The 26587-nt window shown below is 41.0% G+C and overlaps 1 gene segment (V, D, J or C); it reads left to right on the forward strand.

The window, feature by feature from the left end:
• The first annotated feature begins 8717 nt into the window (after window positions 1-8717).
• Window positions 8718-10717, forward strand: LOC119885048. The segment is given in 3 exon segments: window positions 8718-9262; window positions 9379-9447; window positions 9764-10717. Coding segments are annotated over 3 exon segments (519 nt in total).
• The last annotated feature ends 15870 nt before the right edge of the window (window positions 10718-26587 follow it).

Here is a 26587-nt window from a genome sequence, read left to right on the forward strand (position 1 = left end):
AAGCAGATGTCAAACAGTGTTTGTGACAGGAAGAGAGCAGTAAACCACAGCCCAGGTTCACATATTTCACCTCCATCTCAGCCAGAGTCACAAACATACTGAGCTGAGGGATTTCTTTAATATTCTATTGATTTCTATTTGATCAGATATTCCAGCAGGTTTCTTGTTGTTCCACACAGTGAGGACAAACTAGCAGCACAGAAGCACAATGAGCAAACAAGATAAAGAGGAAACTAAATAAAAATATAATCCTGATTCACTTTATGAAGTAATCCTTAAAGTAAATGATATATAATAGATAAAGTTTCCAGCCAGATGTTCCAGATGCAGATTAAAGTCGTCCTCTTTGTTCTGCTGCTGGAATAAAGTCCATTCCTCCCTCACAATACTAATCTGCTCTGAATGAAAACCCTTCCAGCAGCACTTGTTGTTTAACAGCTTTCAGTAGATTTCAGCAGATCATTTCACTTTCTTCCATTTTAAAAGCCAAATCTTGGACACATGTCAGGTCAGGATGTTGCCCTTCTAGCAGCGGCTTATTAGGACGCTGGTTCTGTTGCCAGGTTTCCATAAATGTCCTGTGGATGTTTCTGCTTCCCAGAGGATGAATCCTAACATTTATGGTGACCTCCTGACCTTTCCTCTAGCGCCACCATCAGGACAACAGTTTCTCTACACCAACACTTCAGCATCTTCAAAGTTAACGGCTTGATTTTTGATCAACTCACTGAAAACTTTATCTGGAATATTTACTGACACACTGTAAACCGTTTTACTCTCCCTGCGAGTTTGCTTCCTACTTTCTGCTCGGTGTTTATATTCCACCGCAGGCCAACGTGCACGACGCACAGCGCACGCTGGCCGACCAGATACTGCGAGTAGAGCGACTAACCTGGACTCCCTTTTTATTGTTCTTGGTGACTTTAAGGAAGGAAACCTCAGCCATGAACTCCCCAAATACAGTCAGTTTGTTAAATGAGACCAGAACATTCTGGATCACTCAAGTCCAGGATTAGCAAGGCGTCCCCCTTGGACTCTGCGTTGTGTTTCTAACATGTGGTGGGGAGAGAAGAAAACAGAGGTGGGTAGTAAAGAGTTACATTTACTCTATTAATTGAGTAGATTTTTACAGAAAAGTTTTACTCCACTACATTTGAGACATTCATTGCACTACTTCCCTATTTATTTATTTCCCATTCCAACCGTGTGCCATGGCGCTGTTGGTCCTGCAGTTACCACCACAGGCTCTTTGGTTTGCTTGTTCCTGTGTTTTTGACGTGTCACATCTGCTTATTAGTTTCTCAATGTCCTTGTTTATTCCAGGCCAGAAAACTGTGTCTCTCGCCCGTCTTTTGCATTTCTCGACACCAAGATGACCTTCATGGATCCCGTGTAGTATGTCCTGTCTCATCTTTTCTGGAATAACAATGATGTGGTAGAACTGTGGACAGGATCCCACAGGCCATCCATTTTTCATGTTCTCAATGACTCACTGCAGCTCCGTATCTTTTGAAGTTTCATGAGCTATTTGTCTGGACTTTTCATCTGACACAGGAAGTGCAGAAGACACCATGTTCACGTGATCTTGAACGTCCTCTGCAAATCTGCAATTATCAGGTGGAGATCAGCTCAAAGTCATATCTCTGCTTTTTCATCATCAAACGCTGAATCCTTGGCGACATCTCGCTCAGATTCTTTTTGACCATGGCGACTAGCGGGCGATGGTCTGTTTCCACCGTGAAAGATGGTAGGTCATAAATGTAGCTGTGGAACCGCTCCAGGCCAAACACAAGTCCCAGGCATTCTTTTTCTATTTGAGCGTATCTACACTCAGTCTCTGTCATGGATCTGGATGCATAGGCTACTGGTTTCCAGTGCTCACCTTCAGCTCGTAAAAGTACTGCACCAATCCCGTTCTTTGAGGCGTCTGTCGACACTTTGATCCTCTTCGCCGGGTCGTAGAATGCCAATACAGGTGCAGTTGTCAGGGTTTCTCTGAGCTTTTGCCGTTCATGCTGAGAGATTATGATAGCATGATTTGTGTATTACTCAGGGGAACCACTAGTATTGTGTTTTCTTATATTGATCTCTGATGTATTTTATAGGTAGAAGTTTATATGTTGCTTTATCATTTATTAAACTCGACCTGATTTGTGTGTTTTTTGGAGAGGTGCAGAAACAGGGGGTCTCTGCAGATCAGATAAGGACACTTACTTAGCACCAATGGGTGAGGGGTGGTTTGGAATGTGGTACAAAACATCTCTTCTCATCTCATGGCTAGTATAATTTTAATACAGTTATGAAAATTAATATTTCCGGGAATATTAATTTATGACTTGAAACTAGGAGCACCACCTAAAGATTTGCTTGTCCGCCCAAAGCTTTAGGTCCTTGAGTAAAGCCTGAGAATTACACAAATTTCTGGTAATTCATTAGTTGTTACTGGTTCCGTTATTCTGAAACACACATCACTGTGCTCAAGGTGAATTGATTAACTAACTAAAGAGAGTACAATAGTGGTATTATTACAGGGACAACAGTCAATATGACACCCAGGAGGTAATGAACAGGGTGGCCTACGTAAGGCTCGATTGGATTTCAGTTTATATTGTAGAGGGAGAGAATTCTACGAGTATGAGGGAACGAATGACCGAAATTAGGTTGCAGATTTAGTTTGACTAATCTAAGGGTTTATTAACTGTGGATGGAGCCACTAGAGAACACCAACGAGTCACAGAGTGTGGTTTGTTTTGCCCTACCGTTGCCGCAGGTCCCGTAGCGAGGCTCGACTGCCGGTTGGCTCGTGGAGTCGGTTCTGGCCCGACCCCAGTGGCTTTTTCGAGTTGAGTTCGAAACCGGTGGATTTGTTCCGGAGTCCTTTGTGGGAAGCGCTTGCAGCAACGGGCCGTCAGCCAAGGCTTTTACTCTGATCTCAGTTCGTTTGGTGTCGCTATAGCGGAGCCCACTCAGGGTTCTGTCGTCAGAGCCGTGGTTTCATTTATTCAAGGCCATAAATGAAGGCTTCTGAGTTTCTGGTCCAAAGTTGTTCAAAAACGATCGGATGAGGTTGCAACAACAAAATCAAATAAATACACATTCGCCGTAGGTTCGCGAGGCCTCGGGAATATCGGCTGTTTAATGTTGCTGAGATTAAACAGGCAGCTCCAAACAAAAAATCAAAAATCAAAACTCCCGCTAAGAAAATTGGGATTCAGGGTCGTAGCTTTCTCAGCTCGTCTGTACGAAACGGAAAAAGATCGGAATTTCAAAAAGTAAAGGAAGTTAAGAGAGCGTATAGGTTTAGTTTCAAGAGAGTTTTTTAGAGAAGAGGTGAGCCAGAAGACAACAAGGCCCTTTTATTTGACTTCATTAGGTAGTGGTGACGTCAATTTGGGAGTGGGTCTCAGGGGAAGTCACCCCAAAGGTGTTAACTTTCTTTTGGGATACGTTGCGCGTATTTCCCTTTAATCTCACTTGCCTGGCAGATCTTGACGGCCCCTTCCAGCGTCAGCTCCGTTTCCCGCAGTAGCCTTTCCTCCACACCAAACACGACCTGGTCTCGGAGCATGGAGTCCTTCAGTGTAGCAAAGTTGCATGACTGTGCTTTGAGCTTCAAGTCGCTCAGAAAGCTATCAAAGGGTTCACGCTGCTGCTGCACTCGGGAACGAAAAACATATCTCTCGTATGTCTCGTTCTTTTTGGAGAGCAGTGGGCATCAAACTTTTCCAGCACTTTATCAAGTTGTCTTTGTCATCTTCACTGTCGTATACGAAGGTATTACACACTTCTACGGCTTGAGGGCCTGCTATTGTTAGCAGTAACGCTACCTTCCTTGCATCAGACTTCGTCTCTAGACCCATGATTTACAGCTGAAATTGCTGCTTGAAGATGCGCCAATTGCTGTCGACATTCCCCGTTACTTTCAAAGTCTCCGGTGGCTTTAACGAATCCATGTCGCTGTTCACAGTGCACCTCGTTCTGGTTTTACTCCTGGTACCATGTTTTGTTCATTATTCTTCATGAAAATAAACTGTGACCACTCTTGTGCAAACTCTATGGGTTTCTTTATTCCTCGTGCTAGCCAGTCAACAACAACTTCCTCTGCTGCCTCCCTGTACCTAAAACATCAATCCCTTGTTCCCACAAACCACTACTGACACGTTTGGTACAATGTGGAATTACACCTAATCATCACACCTGGGTCATCCAGGGCGTCGGCATGTCCCCCTTCATCATCGTCACTGATCAGGAGGGAGGCCCCTTTCTGCAGATTGGTTGTGAAGGCGGTGGAGCTCTGGTGACCCCTTTCCTCCGGTGCACAAGCATCGCATCAAAGTTTGTTTTTTTACCCACCAACAACTTCAGCTTCACCAAAAGGAACGTCAGTGTCACTGAGTTAAATTTCTTTTTGTAGCTTCTCTGTCAGACGAGCAGACGAGGAACGGGAAAAAGCCTCGGCAGTCCCGATGCACTCGGAGACGTCACGCTGGGAGCCCCATGACCGAAGCCACCGCGCCGACTCAGCGACCGCGGGCCCGAGCCACGGGGAGCGCATCCGGCCGTCTTCGGAGAAAAGAGCCGCACGGGACCTCAGCGCCCTCAGGGGCAGGGCCTCGCAATGGCCGCGAGCGGCCCCCTCGAGAGCTGCCTGGGCGTGCGGCATCCCCAGACAAGACGCACACAGGGCACCAGTGTCCCCAGCCGTGATGTTGACGCGGGCATGGGAAACACACTGCCTGAACTGCTCACCAGCCATCTCCTCTGCCAGACTTCCTTCCAGGTAAGAAATTTCCTCTCGTGGTTGCCGAATAGAATAAAGCTAATGTGTCCGGTGTGCCGGCGTGCTTATAACGCCTCCAGTTACGCCGTCACACGCTACCGTTCTAGCAACGCCGATAGGATCGGAGTAGTTTCACTCATGGTTTCAGCCCTGCCACGCCCAGAGGCGTTCCCATAGTGTCGTCACCGACGCAGTTCGAGTTCCCTCGAAGGGGAACGAGGTAGTGCAAAGTCAACTTTATAGCAAAAAACATTCAGTGCAAAAAATTATCTAAAAACAATACAAATGTTTTTAATATTAAGATGTCTGTGAAGTTAAATAAAATATTATGAACATAAAAATAAATCTAAGTTAATATAAGGGTAAAACTAAATAGAGCTAAAGTTTTATCCTGCACTATTTCCACAGAATAAATGCTCGGTACACAGCAAGCTGGCAAAAATTACAGCCAACACTTCAGAGCAAAACACGAGTGCTTCTTACTCAAACCCACACCAAAGTGTATCTTAATATCTTAATAACACAAACATGAACAGATTAACTGGAGGGGGGTTACAGTGTCTGACTCAGTTGTGTTTCTCCATTCTGCCTCTCTGTCCTTCCTTTCAGACACATTCCCACCTCTCATTCCCATTTCTCCACCTGTCCACCAGGTGTCCTCAGATGTTTCCATCTGTAGTTTTTTGTCGAATCTCCTCCTTAGGTACGCTGTAGCCTATGCATAGCCACGTGTGGAGAATATTTCTTAAGGGGCTTTGTTGATGTGACAGGGAAAAGTAAGACAGCTCTAGCTTAGAGTAATTTAGCTGACCCCATAAGTGTTTTCTGACATTCTAGCTTTAGGTGTTTCTCACATGTACTTAGACTGATTAGTTAGAGACAGTAGCTCAGGCGTCAGGCTGGCAGATATCAGTGTTCTCTGGGAATCTTACAAGAATATTTACAAGAACTCACTGGCTCCACAGATCAGAGAACCACTCATGGATAGTGAGAGATTCCAATATGACGAAGCATTGGAGTCTAAACATCAGATAGATCAGTTGTAGGTGAAAGAAGACCTAATAGAGAAACCTACAGGCACTGGGGGGAAGAAAGAAACATAAAAGGGACCACCAGATGTTCTCCTTCAGATTTGGTGTTGGCATGTGACGTGATCACATGTTGTATGCTGGCGCTGTGTCTCCTCGGCCCGGCTCAATAAACCACGCTATGTTAAGTCTTCATCAGTCTCTGAAACTTCTTCACACCTGAACCTGACTCACAATATTTCTTCAACACCGCATACTCTGCACAGTGGCCTGACACGCACACGCCCAAAGATTTAACTACATGTCGCAGACCACAAGAACTGTGATTGGTCGGCTGGTAGCATCACATTTCCTCCTACGCATTTCGTTTTTCTTCTGTCTCGACCGGTTTAAGGGTCGTACAAACCTCTCCTCAGACGCCTTCTCTCGTCTCTGTGTTTCAGTGAGTAATTTCACTAAAAGTAACTGCTGTTCAACATCGATCAGCTCCAACTCCAACATGATCCGCTCACTTTCAGTCGCCATTGGAGTATAAATTGGACTTTAGTCTGGTTGTATATATAACGACACATTTCCACCAACGCTTTGCCAGATTGTCTGGTTTGTTCCTGTCCAGCCTTTGGTTCTCTGTCTGCCCCCTTTTTGGATAAGTCCTGACTGTCGACTTGGTTTTAATCCTTTTGTTAAGTGAACTTTCATCTCAACCTGTCTGCCTGTGAGTCGTGCTTTTGGGTTCAAACCTGCTGTTTCTGAGCGTTACGGGTGTTTGGTTTTAGTTCTGATATTTCATGATGATGTCAGCTGCTGTTAACTCTGCTCACCTGACGAGGATTTCAACTAAACGTTAAAAACATAGCACCTACAACGACACACATTTCAGAACTCAAAACAGCGTCACTTAGTGGTTCATTCAGGCTACTGCCTTACTGCCATTTGCTAATTACCATAAAGTACAGCTGAGGCTGATGGGAATAACAAGTCAGTTTGATTGATATTGTTCAATACCACAAATTATTAATTTGCCGCCAAAGGCTTTACAATCTGTACAGCATACAGCACCGTCTATCCTTAAAGTCTTGATACAGATCAGAAATAATCTCTGGAAACAGATATCTGCATATGAATGTGTTGTGGTTTCTGTTTGTAGTCCGAATAGTATTGACCAATCAAATCTGAGCTGGTTTTGGTTGCATGCAGGTCAACAGTCCGTGTGGAGAGCAAATAAGGCAGAAACCATCGGCTATCATCTGATGAATATTTAACTTCAGATTAGCTTTTATATCAGATGACAGCTGATGGGCTCTCAGATTGCTTATCGGACTGTAAACAATGACAAGAGCACAGAAGAGGAAGTCTGGGCCTGGACATCTGCATCTTCTTCTGAAGAGTCAGAATCAACCAAGTGAATTAATGAAGTGAATCCTCTGGGGACCAAGAATGTCTGAACAACAATGTCAATCCATCCATCCTTTGGTCCAGGTCCAGTCCATCTGGACCAGCAGACATCAGCATGCACAGAGCAACACTGCTAGTGTGTCTAAAAAGACAATAAAAGAAGAGACAGTAATGCTGATATGAACATTAGAGAAACACATCATGCAGCTGAAATATGATCCTGGTTCATCATCTGGACTCGTTCACCTCAGCTGACACATTCAGCAGCTGACAGGTTTTTGTATTACTCTGTTTCACTGTGGGAGCAAACAAATACTACGATATCTTTGGCTCTGGAACTAAACTGTATGTAACAGGTAAGAATAAACATTTATTTTCCTTCAGTATTGAACAAGTTAAAATGTGTTTTTTTATGAGTTTCTGCTGCTTCAGGCTTCAAATATTAGTTTGTTCATAATTAGTAGAGTTCTTACAGCCGTGCAGCTATTGTTACATAAAAAGGTTGATAATTGCTGAAAAGATGTTTAAATCTCACTGCACAACTGAAGTTATTCTTTATTTCTGCACCAGCAAAACTGATTCATATGGAAAAAGTAAGATATTGACAAAGTTGTAAATATACAGTATTTGATCCTCTCAGTGAGTCAGCGCAGTCTATTGTTTTTGAAAAGACATTTTACTATAAATATGTTGTACAGGATAATTTATTAATTTTAAATGATAAAATTTACATTTATGTATTTATATACCGGTATGTGAAATAGAGTGACATAAAGTAGCTCACACAAATATATTTGCATTTTATACTTTTAATATAAATACAAATAGTTTGTGATGCTTTATAATTTAAATTATAAAACATGTTTTCAAAAGTAGATGGTAGTAAAAATGATGTATCAGGTTCTTTATAATTTTAACATCACATTATTACATTATATTAAAAAGTAATCAGTCAATAGTGAATCTTATTTAATATTATAAAGCTGACATATTAACATATTAAACAAAGACATTATTGATGTATTGATTAGTTGTTGAGTGGTTCAAGTTCAGAAATTATAAATAATGTACGTGACTTGACATGAAATTATTTTATGTGAAGTAAATATGTAATTTGGTGTAATATGTATTTTTACCCTAACATGTAAACAGTAGTTTTGATTCTTATGTAATGTTTGATATTATGTTACATTAAAATGTACTTAGATTACAGTATTGTTGTTTCATCAGACTTTCGATCATGTATCTGAACATATATGTAAATTGAGTTTTATATAGAATTTTTTTAATTTTAAAACTTTATGAAATTACTGATGCAACAATTAGATTTTTTGCCGTTAAAATAAAGTATATGATATATAATGTCTAAGTAAATGTAAAAGTATAACTAATTTAATGTGAACGTAAAAAATACCTTTATTAAAATATGTTTATTAACCCTAATATATAAAACATTAAGTTTATAAGGGGTATTTCATAATTATATTATAAGAATCCAGCATATGTAGAACTGCTAAATAATAATTCTTTTCTTTCCTCATATAACATATTAATATTATTATTATTATACATGACGTGTGTGATATGAAGGTGAATCCAGTCCATGTAGTGAACTGTGTGCTGTATTGATGAGGAGCTCAGTGATCAGAGTCCATGTAGTTTCCAGGATCAGACTGAATGCAGTGCTGGAAGCTGCTGTTGACTGTGTGAATGTGTGTCTGTGCTGCTTGTTGCTGCTGTCAAACTTCAGATAACCCGGTAGTGAAGCCTGTGGTGAGCGTGTACCCAGCAGCATCCAGAGCCCACCATGAGGGGAAGAGCTCCCTGCTGTGTGTGGCCTCAAACATGTTTCCTCCTGTGGTCCGCTTCTCCTGGAAAAGACGAAAGGTGAACGAGTCTCTGGAGGAGCAGGCACCTGCCGAGGAGGTGCAGCTGGAGCTCAGAGATTCGGGACGCACCGCCGCCATCAGAGTGATTGATCGGGACGCTCTCTCCATGTATAAATACCGCTGCTACGTCCAGCACGAGGGGGGGGGAGTGAAGGCCCAAACAGAACAAGGTAATGAAGGCTTGGTGACTGTGTTCAGCAGAGATTCAGCTTCATGTGGAGACGCTGTCAAAGAGAGCAGAGGAGCAGAGGACTGACATTTCTTTCTGACTCCTTTTCTGTTTCAGAGGTTCCGGTGGCCTCCTGTCCTCCAGAGAGAGAGCCAGCAGACCTGGCAGCTCTGCAGCAAGCTGACTGTAAGATCACCTGCTGCCTCTCTGCATAGACAGCTCCAATGTTCTGCTGCAGTTAGGGCTGCATGTAAAAATCAACTAGTCCGACTTCAACCTCATAATAACCTGTTTCTTTTTAAATATGGACTTTCTGTTTGATCCTTAAGGGGCTTTAATCGTCAGAAATTGTAGTTAGTTGTGAATTAGAAAGTTAATTGTAGCTCTTAACTTTAAAGGAGAGAATCAGATGGGACTTTGAAGCCGACCCGTCTTCATGTCGTCCCACCTGGAAGGTCCAAAGTATACTAATGATATTCTGATGTCTCTGTCTGTCTGTCAGTGTCCTTCCAGTCTCAGTGCAGGGTGAAGCTGCTCTGGCTGCTGTACACAGTGCTGATAGTGAAGAGTCTGGTGTACTGCTGTGGACTCCCTCTGCTGTGAATCCTCAGAAACAAGGGACCGTCCACCGGCTGCACACATGCTGACTGACTGTTTTCTGCTAGCCTTTTCTCAACATCAGATCTCATCAATTCATCTCAGTGATCACCACTCAGAAATGTTATGTTGTGCACAGGTTAGATATAGTCTTCAAAAAATATAAACACATATATTTGCAGTTACTGAGTGTAAATTCTGTGGTATAGTGTTATTTTGATCATCTAGTTTATTTCCTCTTGTAGAAAATGTAACTGAATTATTAGCTGTCTGCTAGATATTTTATCATTTACAATATTTTTCTGTTCTCTTTTTAATACATTATGCAGAGTGTGGTAGAATTCTTTTAGAGTAACTTTCTCAATAAACTAAAAAAATCACAGCATCTGGGTTTTATAAACATCCTTGTTTTTATGGATTTCGGGTTGGTCTCATAGCAAATAGTTAACTTCATTGGTAATGTGAGTTGACAGCTACATGTAATTTGACTCAGGTTGTAAGCAGCTCACAATATACTTTCACACAGCGCCAAGAACAAATGTACATGAAGATATGAATATAAGCACACAGCTAAACAAGGACAACAAAGCTAAACAAAGATGAGCAAACATAAACATATAGCTGTTATATACAAGTCAGCAAGTGTGGGTGTGCCACCAGGTTCAGTGGTGAACCCCTTTTATAATTGTGTCAGTGTGGATGTAAAACTCTACGCTGATGACACTGTTGTTTACACACATGAACAAACAGCAGAGCTGCTGTGAAGCTACAACTGTTATAAAATGATCCCACAGCAGCTCCATCAGTCGGGTTGAAGACTGACTGTCGGCAACATGATGGCTGTTTTTATTTCTTCTAAACCAATAAAATGCTGCTTAACTTTTTATTTTGCCCGCTGCCGTTTTGAAACGTTGTTTAGTTATTATTCCCATGTGAACACTCTGCTGTCTGACTACCTGTTAGAATCAGTGTGAGGTCATAAAGTGGGATCAGAGCAGACTGCAGGTGGTTGAACATATCTCCTTTTATTTCAGCTTCTCAGCTCTGAGTTCAGGATTTGAGCTGTTTCTCTCACAGATTAATAACAGATCAAAACTGAGACAGTGAGTACTGAGCGCTGAAATCAAACTGAACTTCCTAGAATGATTTGACGGTTGTAACTGTCATTGTGGTATTAATGTGAAAAAGTGCAGCTAGCGGTGAGGAGGCTGCAGAGCAGAAACCCACACTGCTGCAGGAAAGGAAGTGCTGATTGTCTGTCAACAGTTTTTTTTATGAGTCCTAATAACCACTGAGAACAGATTCATATCTGCTGCTGTACACACTCATCAACTCATCTCCCTCTCTGTAGCTGTTTGTCTTTTCTCTTGTTGTCTGGAAGCCTTTTTTCCACTGAGCCCTCCACCCACACAGAGTTGAACTGAGCCCAGAGACCAACAATGACGACCCACCTGGAGGTCACGTCCATGGACTTTATTTATGGGGATTTTAGCCATCAAAGGTGAACTTTACAGTTTACACTTGGTGTTGATGAGAGCCAACAAGTCCTCATACAAACATGACTAAAGGCTTCTTTGTCAGAGCCGGAAACAGAAACACATTTCATCACAATCCATCCAATCGTTGTTGAGGTATTTCAGGAAGGGCTTGGTAACAGGAGCTGAAGCAGCAGCAGCAGTAAAAGGCCTCATAAGTAAAGCAGTGCATTGTTGTAGCCACTAGAGAGCAGCAGTACTCCCAAATACACACTACATACTAATATTATGCTCCAATAATTCTATTATACTCCATTTTAATGATATTATACTACATACCAATTTTGTATTCTGTACTGTATGGCTGTGCCATGGGCTCACCAGTATCACCTATTGTGGCTAACATCTACATGGAAGGTGGAGAACAAAGCCCTGACCTCCTTCAGAGGAACAGCACCGAGCCACTGGTACAGGTATGTGGATGACACGTGTCAAAATTAAAACCCAGGAAGTGCAAACCTTCACAGAACACATCGACTCTGTGGACAGTAACATCAAGTTCACACGAGAAGATGTCCACAACAGTTTACAGGAAACCCACAAACATGGACCAATACCTACTTTTTGATTCCAACCACCCACTGGAACACAAGCTAGTTGTCATAGACAGATACTGGTCCACCCCAAAGACCACATACCCAAACACATGAAAAGCAATCTAGTGTATGCGGTCCAATGCAGTGAGGAATGCACAGACCTGTACGTTGGGGAAACTAAACAACCACTACACAAACTCCTCAGGTCAAGACTCTGCAGTTTACTTACACCTGAAGGACAGAGGACACTCGTTTGAGGACCACCAGGTGCACATTTAAGACAGAGAGGACGATCTTTTGAAAGAGGTGTCAAGGAAGCCATTTACACAGGGGTGGAGAAACCGTCTCTGAACAGAGGAGTGGGTCTAAACCACCACTTACAATGCAGTCCTTTCAGCACTTCATAGGAAAAAAACAAACGTAACCTCTTGGCCTCAGGTGAAGACACCAGGAGCACTAACGAACCAGTATCAAGTATCTTCAACAAAGTCCAATTGGCTTGTGATTTTATCCTTCCTTGGAAAACTATGAACTGGACGAGAAACTTCAGATATATTATACCTCATAATACTTCTATTGTACTGTTTTTATACTACATACTCATTCTATTACACAACATACTCATCTATCCTACTTACTACTTCTATTATACTACATACTCATTCTATTATTATTTATACAAATTATTTTAAACCAAATGCTACTTCCATCATACGACAAATTAATCCTGCTGCTAACATGTTCCTACTCGACTCCCTTTGATACAATTATTATTATTACTAGTTCTATAAATATCAGTACAATTATTTATTTTCAGTCTGCACCACTACTACCTTTACCGTCTGTATTACTGTGTGGATATTCAGTTGGCTGTAATGAAGTATTAAACTGTAGTATTTCTACTTCTACTTCAGTAAGATATATACACTGTAGCATTTCTACGTTTACTTAAGATTTTACATTGAAATATTTCTCTTGGTAAGATTTTAAATGTAGCTAGAACAGAGGAAATATAATCTTTTATCCTGGTTTTTGTCTGAACACGTGCTGCAGCGTTCTGGATCAGCTGGAGACTCTTATGGGACTTGATGCTTGATGATAAGGAATTGCAATAATCCAGGCTAGTAGTAACAAATGTGTGGACTAGTTTTTCTGCATCATTTTTAGACAGGATGTTCCTGATTTTTGCAATATCATGTAGGAAGACATTCCTTGAAATTTGCTTAATGTGAGACTTAAACGACATGTCCTGATCAAAGATAACTCAGAGATTCCTCGCAGTGGTGCTGGAGGCCAGGGCGATGCCATCCAGAGAAACTATATCTTTAGATAATGCGTCCTTGGGCCCTAGAACAATAACTTAGTTTAACATTAGAAAATTACAGGTCATCCAGGTTTTAACATCCTGAAGGCATATTTGGTGTGTAGCTAACTGATTAGTTTCATCTGGCTTAATCGATAGATATAACTGAGTATCATCTGCATAATGATAAAGGTTTATGGAGTGTTTCTTGATAATATTGCCTAAAGGAAGCAGATATGAGGTGAACAGGATTGGTCCGAGCACAGATCCTTGTGGGACTCCATGACTAACATTGGCGTGTATGGAGGATTCAAATATGATTAATGATTCTGGAAACTAAAAACATGTTTATGAGCAGGAGATACACAAAAAATGAAACTATTTTATACATTAACGTTTGTGTTAAACCATCAACCTTGTGATAACTGTTTCCTGCTGATAAAGTCCATCAATTAGTCACATGACTTATCACCTTAATATAAAGTATCCAGATTAACATTGAGTCCCAGCTCCTCACGTCCTCATTCTTGAAGGGTTCTTGGGCAACACACTGAACAGCTCCTGAACATTTACCATTTTATACAAAGAAACCTGAAACAGCAGCACGATGTACTGGAGTTACTGGATTAATGTGGAAGATTAAATCTGTGTTATCGGTCCTAACATCCTAAAAGGAACGTCAGGATCAAACATCTTTATTATAACAAAATAGGCAGTTTACCGAGGGTTAAATATCTGTCAAAATCTCATTGTACAATAACCGTCTGCGTGTTCGGGACACACCTGCGGACACCTGGAGGCGGCCGCTCGTCTGCAGGTTCACGACTCACGTCGCATGATCGACATCGCTTTTAATGGTAAGACACTGACGGACGTCTGGCGGGTTCGAACTCGCGGCGTAGAGGGCGCCGCTCCGAACCACACGACCCCAAACACACTGATGATGATAAAATCTGTTTAAAATCAGCTGATCTGTAAAAACATCTGGTCTCAGCAGGTCGATCTGTCTTTCAAACTTAAACATTTGGAATTTTTTATAATTGATTTTTTATAATTACAAGATAAAATCGTTACGTCATGAGAAGAAGAAAATTTTATAATTACAAGAAAAATGCCAGTTTTCTCACATTGTTTTCTCATTTTTTTTGTGATTATGAACATATATTTCTCTGTAACTTTTGGTTTGCTTGTGATAAGATACTTTTCCTGTTATTACTTTATTCTAATTGTAAAGTTGTTTTCTATAAATTAAAAATATTTATGTAAATGTTTACTCATATATTTACCTATCATTACACAAAAACAATGTTATAATTACAAGAAAACTTTTCTCACACATGATACACTTTTCTTGTCATTATGCATTTTCACATATTGAATTTTTTTTTTTTTAATATGAAAAAATCACTTCTTTTTCTCAGTAATTTTTGGTTTGCTTGTGATTATAAGATACTTTTCCTATTATGTCTTACTTCTAATTATAACATTTGTTATCTCTTAATAATAAATATTTTTGTACTTCTTTATGTATTCATATAATTGTATTTCATTACTTCAAGAAAACAATCTCTTGATTTTCTTGATAGACAATATTCTTTACTTTTACTTTAATTATGATTTTTTTGCTATCAGGAAAGGTTTCTCATTATCATGTTTTCTTAAGACAATAAATTTGTGGTAAATGTCTCCACTCTTTCTTTGTCTTTGGTGAATACAGAGTCCTTCTGAAAAACGCGTTTATTTCTCTTGACGAGCGCAAAACTCTCTCTTGTTCTCCTCTTTCTTGAGTAAAACAATATTGTGAAATATTCTCCTTTTGTTTTGTTTTGTTTTTTTAAAGAAACTGACTCGTTTACAGACAGAACGACTTGAGGAGGTTATAGGCTATAGATGTTTTTCAGTGTAGGTAGAATTACGATGCCGTGACCTCTGACCTCTTCAAATGGGGGTAAAGCTAAATGTCTAAAATCTAAATGAATGAACTGAAAACAAGCTGAAATGTAATCTTTAAAAACACCCAGACGTCAGTGTGAAGCCCCACAGCGCCCCCTAGCAGCAGAGCAGGAACCCTGCAGAGAGTCCCGACAAACGTCCTGCAGCAGCGAGGAGCAGAAAGAGTTAAACTAAATGACTCGTGTACAAAAAAAAAAAAAAGAGTAAAAGTGATCAAATGAGCAGAACAGAAGAAGAAAAGCTGCGACGTCAGACGCTGAGGTGAAAGGGCTGATGGGAAATAAACGGGGTATTAAATGACATGCTGTTAAAGCTCAAACGTGCAAAGTTTTGCTTTTTTGTGTCTCCGCCTTCCTCCGGACCGACAGACGCTGCCTGAGACTGAAACTCCGTCCGTCCGTCCGTCGCCGCTCACCTTACAAGACCAAAAAAAAGGGAGAAAAACCCACAAAACAAAAACAAACTAAAGATAAAATCGTACGTGTCTTCTCGCCACTTTGGTGGACTCGTCTTCTTCCCGTCCTGGTTAGTTCTCCTCCCTTAAACATTAAGGAGCTGTACCGTGTCGAGTGTGGTGTCGGCAGACTTCCTGTGTGCTTTACTCTCTCTCTCTCTCTCCTAATCAAGTCCAATCAGTATAATCAAACACAGCTGGACTCAAATGTAGAAGGTGTAGAACCATCTCAAGGATGATCAGAAGAAATAGACAGCACCTAAGTTAAATATGAGTGTCACGGCAAAGGGTCTGAATACTTATGACCATGTGATATTTCAGTTTTTCTTTTTTAATAAATTTGCAAAAATTTCTACATTTCTGTTTTTTTCTGTCAAGATGGGGTGCTGAGTGTACATTACTGAGAAATAAAATGAACTTTTTTGATTTTTGGAAAATGGCTGCAATGAAACAAAGAGTGAAAAATTTAAAGGGGTCTGAATACTTTCCGTACCCACTGTATATGATCCAGTCCAAATAAAGCAGCTGAGCACCTTGGAGCAGCCTGTTAATACAGCCTGTTTTAGCTTCTCTGCATTGGCTTCCAGTAAAATCCAGAATAGAATTTAAAATCATTGTACACACACCTGGCGAATAAAACGGATTCTGATTCTGATTCTGATCCAGAGTAACTATATTTTTAGATAATGCGTCTCGGACGTGTTTGGGCCCCAGTACAATAACTTCAGTTTTATCTGAATTTAACATTATGAACTGTTAGAAGAATCTTTACCAAAGAACGACAGAGTCACTGGAGTCACAATCAGTGATCTTTTATTTGCAAGGAGTCAATACATGCACTACAATGAATACAGAATAAACTAACGAGAAGGGCTCGACACTGTTTTTAAACATTTGGTTACACCCATTGTTTTCCATGTCAGACAAGGTAGCTGACTCTTTATCTAGGTCACATGATCACACGGATGTAGACAGGAGCTGTCATCTACATTACGCCATGTCTCCCTCCCGTAGGCGTTTCCAGGCTCTCTCTATGCACAAGTTTCATAAGTTCACTGAGATTATTAAATGCTTCTTTGTTTAGACAGGCTTGCAGAAGTTTAAAATACTTACATTACATTTAGCTGACGCTTTTATCCAAAGCGACTTACAATTGCTTTATATGTCAGAGGTCTGGTCCTCTGGAGCAACGAGGGGTTAAGTGTCTTGCTCAGGGACACATTGGTGGATGGGTCACCCCATCACCACCCCGCCACTTAAGCATAGCACGTTTTTCTAGCAAGAAATAAATAAGATGTTATAAATACTTTAATCCAGGTTTTATTGATATGTTTCTTGTACATTTTGTTCTATGACTGAAAAAACATCTGTCCACTCCATTGGAAATGAAGTGCCATAGGTGCCACTGTGGTTAAATAGCTGAGTTTCCCTGCCATTCAGTCAGAACTGAAGAAGTCCTTTGGATGAGGGACGAAACGTCTTCCAGTATCTTCAACCAAGTCCAGTTGCCCTTGATTTTAACCTTCGTTGGATAACTATGACCTGGATGACTGAGAATCTTCATAGACGAAGTGCCATAGGTTTTATTACACCTTATTGTATTTATTTTAAATTATTTTACTTTGAATTTAAACAACTTTGTGTATTTTTACCACTTGCTCTTAGTAAATGTTCAGTCAAGGGCAACTGGACTTGGTTGAAGCTACTGGAAGACGTTTCGTCCCTCATCCAAAGGACTTCTTCAGTTCTGACTGACTGGCAGGGAAACTCAGCTATTTAACCTCAGTGGGGTCGTTGGCCCGGGTCATCGATACCGCTGGTTCGTTAGTGTTCCTGGTTGCTGTGACGACAGTTGTTACAGTCGTTAAGACTACCTGTGGCCAAGACTGAACGACCATCGTTGGTATCTTCACCTGAGGCCAATAGGTTACGTTTGTTGAGTTTCCTGGGAAGTGATGAAAGGACAGCATTGTAAGTGGGGGATAAGTGGTGGCGTAGACCCCTCCCCTGTTCAATGACGGCTTCTCAACCCTGGTGTAGATGCTTCCTTGACACCTCTTTCAAACCATCCATCTTCTCTGTCTAAAATGTGAACCTGGTGGTCCTCAAACGAGTGTCCTCTGTCCTTCAGATGTAAGTAGACTGCAGAGTCTTGACCTGAGGAGTTGGCCCTTCTGTGTTGAGCCATGCGTTTGTGTAGTGGTTGTTCAGTCTCCCCAATATACAGGTCTGTGCATTCCTCACTGCATTGGACCGAATACACTAGATTGCTTTTCTTGTGTTTGGGTGTGCGGTCTTTGGGGTGGACCAGCATCTGTCTTAGTGTGTTCTTGGGTTTAAAAATCACAGGGATGTTGAGTTTGTTGAAAATCCTCCTGAGTTTCTCTGATACTCCAGACACGTATGGAATCACAATGTTGTTGCGTTTGACCTTCTTTTCCTCCCCTGTAGTTTTGTTCTTCTTGGATCTTGTGGCTGTTTTCACAAAGGTCCATTTAGGGTATCCACAGGCTGTAAGTGCCCCTTCAGGTGGTTCTGTTCCTTCTCTCTGGCTTGGGTGCTTGTTGGTATGTTTTCCGCTCTGTGGTGCAGTGTTCTCATGAGCCCTAGCGGAAAACATACCAACAAGCGCCCAAGCCAGAGAGAAGGAACAGAACCACCTGAAGGGGGCACTTACAGCCTGTGGAACTTATTTGACAGTTTGGGCAGCGAACTATTCAGCAGGTGACTGGGCGCCTTCATCAGAGATCAGCTGGCATTAAAGTGTGACAAATATGCATAAAACTAAGAAATACTACAAATACTTTTTGTACATAGACCTGTAGATATACAGTATGTTTTCCTCAGTATCACAGTTATCCAGTGGAAGTACATCCATGGCTACACTGCTAACAGCTAATCCAGCTACGTTTAATTATTTTTTTTCCAACAATCACGACCACTTCAAGAAAAAATACACAAAACCATGTTGGCCTGCTCCAGACCAGGCTAACAGCCAGGCTTGGTTAATCCTGGGGCCTCATATATTCAGTCAGCGGTCAGACACCGATGTGTTTTTCATACTGGCAGTAGGTAGGCTGCATATTTTATCAATTTCAGTTGAGTATAGCCAGTATTTACTGCTTCATTATAAATATAGAATTGGCCAAAGGCGTCACTTTGTGTTGAAAGGTGGGGACAAAAGGGCTCAGATTAGGGGCCCGATGATACACTTGTGTCACGAGACCTGACGATGCTCAAAAACAAGATGAGAAGATTTTTAACACTATTTTTAAGAAACATTAAATGCTAAAATCTTATTGGAGGATCCTCCCCCAATAAGATTTTGAGCATTAAACACTTCATTTCCTGCATTCTGGAGACATTGCTGCTTCAATTTAGGGTGGAAATGTCTTTATTTATAAAAAGAGAAACAAAAAACTTCAGCTGGCAGGTGACACAATTCATTGATAGAAAAATATAACAGCCTGTTACTTTTTTGGACAATTTGTTTTCTCTATATTTAAATTGCTTTGCATGTTTTGTTATTGTGCAAAGAAACCTTTCTCAAAGCATTTTCATTTATTAGTGAACATTTCTTGGTGCAAGCTGTTTTTCAGAACATTTTTAACAGTTGCTTTCAAAAAGTGATGGAGACAAAATCAGATTTCACATTGTGGTGGGGACATGTCCCCAGCGTCCCCAGTGTAAATGACACCTTCCCCGGCCACAGAAGAACATCCACATTACAGAAACATTACATTTTTAAATGCAAAGCACTTTGTGTTATATGGCCATTGTATGACAAATACAAATGAAGACTGATCGATTAATTGAGAAGAATACTACCAAATTGCCCGTAACATGAATTACAGATTACAAAAACAATTAGGCTCCATTTTGTGTTCTCAGGTGAATTCTCTGTCTTCCTAGAGTGGCCCTGGAGATGGACTGGGACAACGCTGCAACATTTCCTGGTAACATAAATGTCAACATCAATTTAAGTGGATTAATTATTTAACAATAAAGGATTCATATTGTATTACTTTTCCATGTGTATGGATTTCATTTGGCGTAGGTGGCACAAAGTTTCATAAATTGTTAAATCCTCCCAAATTGAGTACATAGTGTACTGTAGATTTTTGGAACAACAGGGAGAGGACACCACAATGTTTTTTGACCTTTTATCTTGCTAGGATCACTCCTCTTGTCACGATCCTGTCCTGAGTGCTGTGTTTTCGGGTTTGGTTTTGTATCTGCTATTTAGTCGGTTTTGGTTCAATGTCTTCGTTCTTAGTCCTGTACTTTAGTTCATGTCTTTAGTGTTTACTCCTGGTCTTGTGTTCTCTGTTTAGCTCTGTGTATTCCCTTGTTCATTTACTGGTTCTGTTCAGCTCTCTTTGTACCGGTCTGTCATGTGTTATAGATTGTTTCCTGCATCTCAGCCCTGTGTCTTAGCTCCTAGTTTTGTGTCTTAGTGTTTTATTCTGGTCTGTGTTCTGTCTGTGTGGGTTACTTGGCCCCATGTTTGCCTGTCAAGTGTTCCGTCTGTTTCCCCCAGTTATCACTCTGTCTGCCTGCCTCTTTGTTCCCCTTTGCTGTCTCTGCCTGCCTGCTTCTCTCTGTCTTCCCTGCTGTCTCTCTGCCTGCCTCGTAAGTCTCATGTCTTTCACCTGTGTTGCTCCCGCCCTGCTCGTTAGTCCCTGTGAATATATACCTGGTGTTTCTGCCTTGTCCTTGTTGGATCATTACCTTGTGCTACCTCCTGTTACCTCGTGTTCCTCGTGTTCCTCGTGTTCCTGTGTGCGATGTCCTGTTTTGTCTGCTCAGTCTTGTCACCCTGCTTTGGGTTTTGGGATTTCTGTTGGATAACTTTGTCTTGGACTCTGTTGATCAGCCACTCTGTAAGTGAGCTCGCCATTTGTTGCCTCTAATAAACCACTGAACTGCACCAGTCAGCCTTCGTGTCCTGCGTTTGGGTCCACCAACCTGCCTACAACCTGCTCACCAAACCGCACCCTGACACCTCCGCTGGCAGCTGGGGACAGAATTAACGATTAAGACTTACAGTCTTGCTCACAGTGTGTGTTGAAACGATCACTTCTCTTTCTAGTTTCTGGATTTCCAAGTCAATTTCCTCAGTGTCTCTTTTTATCTTCATATGTAGGTTCAAGTCCTGCCAGAGGGGTTTTGGTGAATATTTAATTTTGTTAATTTATTCAAGTGTGTGCTGTACAGAGATCTGACTGTTTGTAAAACATATATCAGTTAGCACAGCAGGACCTGGTCACAGTGTGGATGTCCTTCAGGTAAAACAGCTTCAGGGTCCTGTTACAAATATGACACAGTATTTTCTATGAGGACCACGTCACTGACTTCTTCTCTAGTATCCATGTGGACTAAATAAGTAAACCATGTCCATAAGATTGACAAACTCCAGCCTCTCTCTGATAGGCCTTTGTTCCCTCTCCTGACTCGTCACTTCTGTCACTCTGCGACACAATTAGAAAATCAGGGCCACACGTCACACTGATATTATTTTGAACAGCAGGTTCATACAGTCTGTATTTCTCCATCCTCCCCACACTGAGGGAGGGTAGGGCTGTCCAGGATAACACCTGGGGGTGACCTCTCCAGTGTGAGCGGACCAGAGGTTGGATGCTGGAAACCACCTTGTCATCAGGTGACCTTACAGCGCGCTAAGAAAAGAAGCATTAAGATAGAGAAGGATAACAGAAACGTCGACCCTAGAAGAGCCCTAATCAGCTAATTGACCCAAAGCTTTCCTGAGCATTTAACCTCTGTCTTGTTCAGTGCATTTGACCTTTTAATCAATATTCAAATTTTTTGAGATGCACCTGTATTTAGCTACAACGTCATGTCACCAGTTAGTAATGCCTAGCATTTATTCCAGATCACATGCTCTTTTTCACTTAAATTGGCATTTAAAGACCTGTTTCATGTATTTATTTGATTCTGGTTTCACGTCATATAACCCTTATTAAAACTAATTTATTTCGCTTTATTCGCTAATTAATAATGCCGTTAGAAATTTCCACTTACAGTTATCTAAAGTTCAACACTTTAATGAGCATGTAATTTTATATAATCTATATATATATTATATATAAATGTTGGAAGGCTACCTGCCACATTGGCGGGTAAACGTATCTCCATATAATATATGTTTGACGGTAGCTAAGAGCGGATCAGCGTTGTTTTTTGATGTATGTCGCACTTAAATTGGTCCCCGCTGTACACGGGGGTCTAAAATCGTGTAACACGCTGATTAGGGGCGTTCATTGTTTATGTTCAATTCAGGTGTCTTGGCTTTGATTGGTGTAGATATGGAAGGGGTTGGGCGTTAGGGGAGTGGAGTCGGGAGCAGTCAAGTCGTGCTTGGAGTACCTGGAGTGGTTTTGGCATAGGTTGTGATTTTTTTGTTAGTACTTAGCATTAATAAATTAGAGACCAATGTAGAGGGTTTTTCTTGCACAAAGATTTAATAACTGAAAACAACCTACAATTAATATTAAGCGGGGCAACGAGGGGTGTCTTGGACACATTGGTGTCTCACAGTGGACTTGAACCCGGGTCTCTCACAGCAAAGTATGCGTCTCATCCACTGCTCCATCACCACCCCAAGCTCAATCTCAATTATCTCAATTAAAAGTACTGAAACAAATGTTTATGTGACATAAAAAGGAAAGTTATTATCTTGGCCGGTGGATTTTTTCATCTAGCAGTCCCATTGGCCGGTGAGCCAAAGTTTCCAGCCCTGTGTAGAACTAATGATTTGAAGGAAAACAAGCTAGGCCTGCTGTCTGTGTCCTGACCGCCGCAAATGAATTATGTTCATGGAAAGTCCCAAAACGTTCTTCAACTATAGTCAGTCCAGGGTGAGAGAGAAAAAAAGGGAGGCGTTGTTTTTGCTGGTATTGAAGAAGTGTATAAACGAACTGACTTTTCTGCACATAACTGTAACAGCAGTCTTTCTGCAGAAAGTCTCAGCTGACTTGGTGGTGCAATAAAGAGATCTTTAAGCTTCATCTGTCTTATTGTGAAAGCTCAGGTGCAAGTTCTCAACAGCAGGTCACTGTATCATAGATGGTGGTTGAAAAATGTTTCTAGTAGCTTTAGATAGAGTCAAAACAGTGCTGGTAGAGGGATAAACCACTACATTAAAAGTAGCCATTACGGCAGGTTAAGTGTAAAGTAAAATACACATGCTTATCCTGCATTACTGATGGCTGAAGAAGATGCATGTTCTAGCAAATAGTTATTGATGTGAAATTGTTTGCATTTTAAATTGAGACCATAATCTGAGGCTTTTTTTAAAAAACATAATCCATTCAGGAGAAGGTATTATAGCCCATACACAAGAACAGCTTACAGTATCAGCCTGTTCTAAGTGTACTTTATACAGGAAAGGGGTCTACTATCAAGATCATTTAAAAAATCTAAATATCAGCATAAAAATTGGCATCGGCCCCCAAAAACCCATGTTGGTTGGGCTTTATTCAATTGCTATACTCTAACTTATTACCTAAGATCTCTTTGCAGCCACAGCAGTAAGTTGTCGGTAGTCAGACGGTGCAAGAAAAGAAATCCTGTATAGAAAAAAAGATGCATAAAGATGCCTCGATAATTGTGGCCTCCCGAACTGTAATTAAATCGTGAGGTGCTTATAGATTCCCACCTCTACTGGTTTCACATCATAAGCACACAAGGAAAAAGAGCACACACCTTTTCACTCTGCTCTTTAAGTAAGAAGAAAGTTAGCATACACTCACTGGCCACTTTATTAGGTACACCTTGCTAGTACCGGGTTGGACCCCCTTTGCCTTCAGAACTGCCTTAGTCCTTTGCGGTGTTGGAAACCTTCCTCAGAGACTTTGGTCCATACTGACATGATAGCATCACTCAGTTGCTGCAGATTTGTCGGCTGCACAGCCATGATGAGAATCTCCCGTTCCACCACATCCCTAAGGTGCTCTGTTGGACCGTGAGCTGGTGACTGTGGAGGCCACTGGAGTTCAGTGAACTCAATGTAATGTTCAAGAAACCAGTTTGAGATGATTTGAGCTATGTGACGTGGTGCATTATCCTGCTGGAAGACAACACCATGTTGAAAGTATTCCACAAAGAATTAAGGCAGTTCTGAAGGCAAAAGGGGGTCCAACCTTGTACTAGCAAGGTGTACCTAATAAAGTGGCCAGTGAGTGTAATTGTTACTGCAAATAATATTAAATGACTAATTTTATGCAATTCTTGACGGTGTTCCCCTGTGAATGCCTGAATGTTTGAATAATTGTTTAAAACCAATGCAAATAATTAAATAATATCATGTAAGAAAGCTAATACAACAGGGCAGCTGAGGCTTGCACTAACCGCTCTCACAAATGACACATGTGGTCCCTTGATATAGAAGTCTGCAGCCTGCAGGAAATGTTGATACTTCTTACAGCCAATCTCCATCTTTTTCACCTCCGCCTGGGCATGCTCCAACATCATTTGTGGCCTGGATAGCCAGAAGGTAAAAGACAAGATTAACTCTAGAAATCTATGACAAGTCCATTACAAGACTATTATAATGACAGAAATTACATCTGTTAAAAGAGAAACCCTTGTACTCATCAACTTGCACCCCAATACCGGACCATTGAGTGTGAGCTCTTCAGCTCTTTGGAAGCCACAAAATGGGCTGGAACGTAATCCTTGGTGGAATGTGCGTCCATTAAAAGTATTTTGTTTTGCCAACGACGACGAAAGTAAACACAGGAACCATCTGCAGACACTGTAACAACTCTACTTGAACTACAGAGGTTCTTCAGTGGGCAAAAAGGTGATGTTCCTCACCTTGGACTTCACTTCGCTGTCTGCACCTCAGTGTACAATCAGTTAGTGTACATTTGGAAATGCAAACAATTGATTCACCTCAAAGTAATCACTCTGTTATCATGGAAACAAGACAGAACACCTGCAGTGATGAAAGGGACAGAGCTGTAATATATGATGCTGAAGTCGTTCATGCAACATTTAATAAAATGTGTATTTATGTCGAGCTTCCACCAGTAAATGTGTGTCTTGATTAATAACACACTTAATGTGCACCACCTTCTCTGCAACAGAGACTTTGTCAAACCTATCCTGATGTCCAACATGTCCAACTGTTAGAAAAATGTACTATGCTTCATATATTAAACTTTTGCAAGCCTGTCTATAAATATAAAGAAGAAGCGTTTAACACTCTCAGTGAACTTATAAAACAGGAACTGGTGCATAGAGATGGACAGGAAACGCCTACAGGTGAAAGCTAGATAACAGTTCCTGTCTGTATTTGAGTGGCATGTTAATAATATTACTTGTCCCAGTAACTAAGTAGTGTAACTAATTACTTTTCTAAAACAGTAAAATTATTACAGTTACTAATCCAAGTAACGCTGTTACTGAACGCACCATCCTTGACTTGAATCCACGACTGTGCTGCAGCTCAGCGGGACCGGACTTTGTTGTTCATGTCGCTGAAGGAAGAAAGGAGAATGAGGGAGAGAGACGTTCTTTCCACAGCTGTAAGTAGCTGCTGCCATTATTGTGTCACAGTCTAAGATGCAAAGAACATTGTGGTCTAGTGTAAACTCTGTGCGACCAGCAAAAAGCTTTCTACAGCGAACATTTCTACATCTGATCTATTGAAGCGTCTGCTGAAGCAGCACAGCGACGTGAAACTTACAGAAAAAACACACTCCTTGCTGCTGTTGAATATGATATTAGTTAAAAAGTCGGCAGAGACGCTTTGTTTGGGGGTGAAGGGGGGGTGGTAGTGAAAGCTGTGTTTCCCATAATTAGCCTATAATTTGGATAATTATCAACACAGACCGCCACATATTGATTTTATAATAATTTTTTTATTAGGTGTATTTAAAATCATTTTTGATTGAGGAGCATATATTCGTGCAGCACCTCCAGGCTCGCTCGCTCTTTCTCTCTCTCTCATGAACACCGCTTCTCAAACCTGTTGGAATATAACCCCACCCTGTCATTCTGTGGGAAACACTGGACAGTATATAGAAACGTAACTAGTTACTTTTATCACCCAGTAATGGTGCTACTGTCGCATTTCTGTAGTGTTACAGTTTAATCCTCGTTCATAGAATATGACGCTCTGCTGCCAGTGGACTTGTTCATGTCTGTGATTGGTCATCTGCTGCTAACACCGCCTCTTTTACGTGAACGTGCTCCCGGCTGGATTGGGAAACCCTGGGTTGACTTACCGAGTTGATAACCAGCTTCTTGGTACCGCTTATTCCGATCGCGATTGTTAAGGTTAGTTAAGCCAGATAACGAAAACATATCCTGGGTATGTTGAACTCGCTTCGCGGTGCAGGCCCCTGGCTACAGATTACGGTTGTTGTCATGATGTTGTCATACAGCCACTTTCCTACTGCTTTTTGAAATGGTCGGTGCCCCACCACCATTTTTACATATAAATATGACACTGGTCAAATCGGTTGTTAAAAAGTGGGATATTGCAAGAATACCTATCCTTGTTAACAAATGTTAACAAATAATTACACAACTCTATACAGACACACGTTGTATATTTCAATTTGAATTTAAAGAAAAATATTTATGCTCCATGATGTCTGTAATCTTGAGTTGACTTGTTCCCAGTAAATGTTTTGTTCCTCCCCATCACTGCACTCCTACAAATAAATGCTTTTTAAGGAAAAGGTTAACTTGCATATTTAAAGAACAATTAATTGCCTAACACATATACAGATAACACATCAAACAGGATTTTTATGGAATGTTAACTGAACTGGTTTTAGTATAAGAATCCAAAGGATATCAGTCTGTGATTCCTTAACTCACATTTTTTATGTAGTATTCAACTAGTCTATATTGCATAATAGAAATCCTGAAATTCAGTTATGGCTTTTGGTTTAGTGTGCCACCCCCAGGATTT

This window comes from Micropterus salmoides, unplaced genomic scaffold (genome assembly GCF_014851395.1).
Source record: "Micropterus salmoides isolate LMB-PRFRI ecotype aquatic unplaced genomic scaffold, ASM1485139v1 Ms_hic_scaffold_3885, whole genome shotgun sequence".
NCBI lineage: Eukaryota > Metazoa > Chordata > Actinopteri > Centrarchiformes > Centrarchidae > Micropterus > Micropterus salmoides.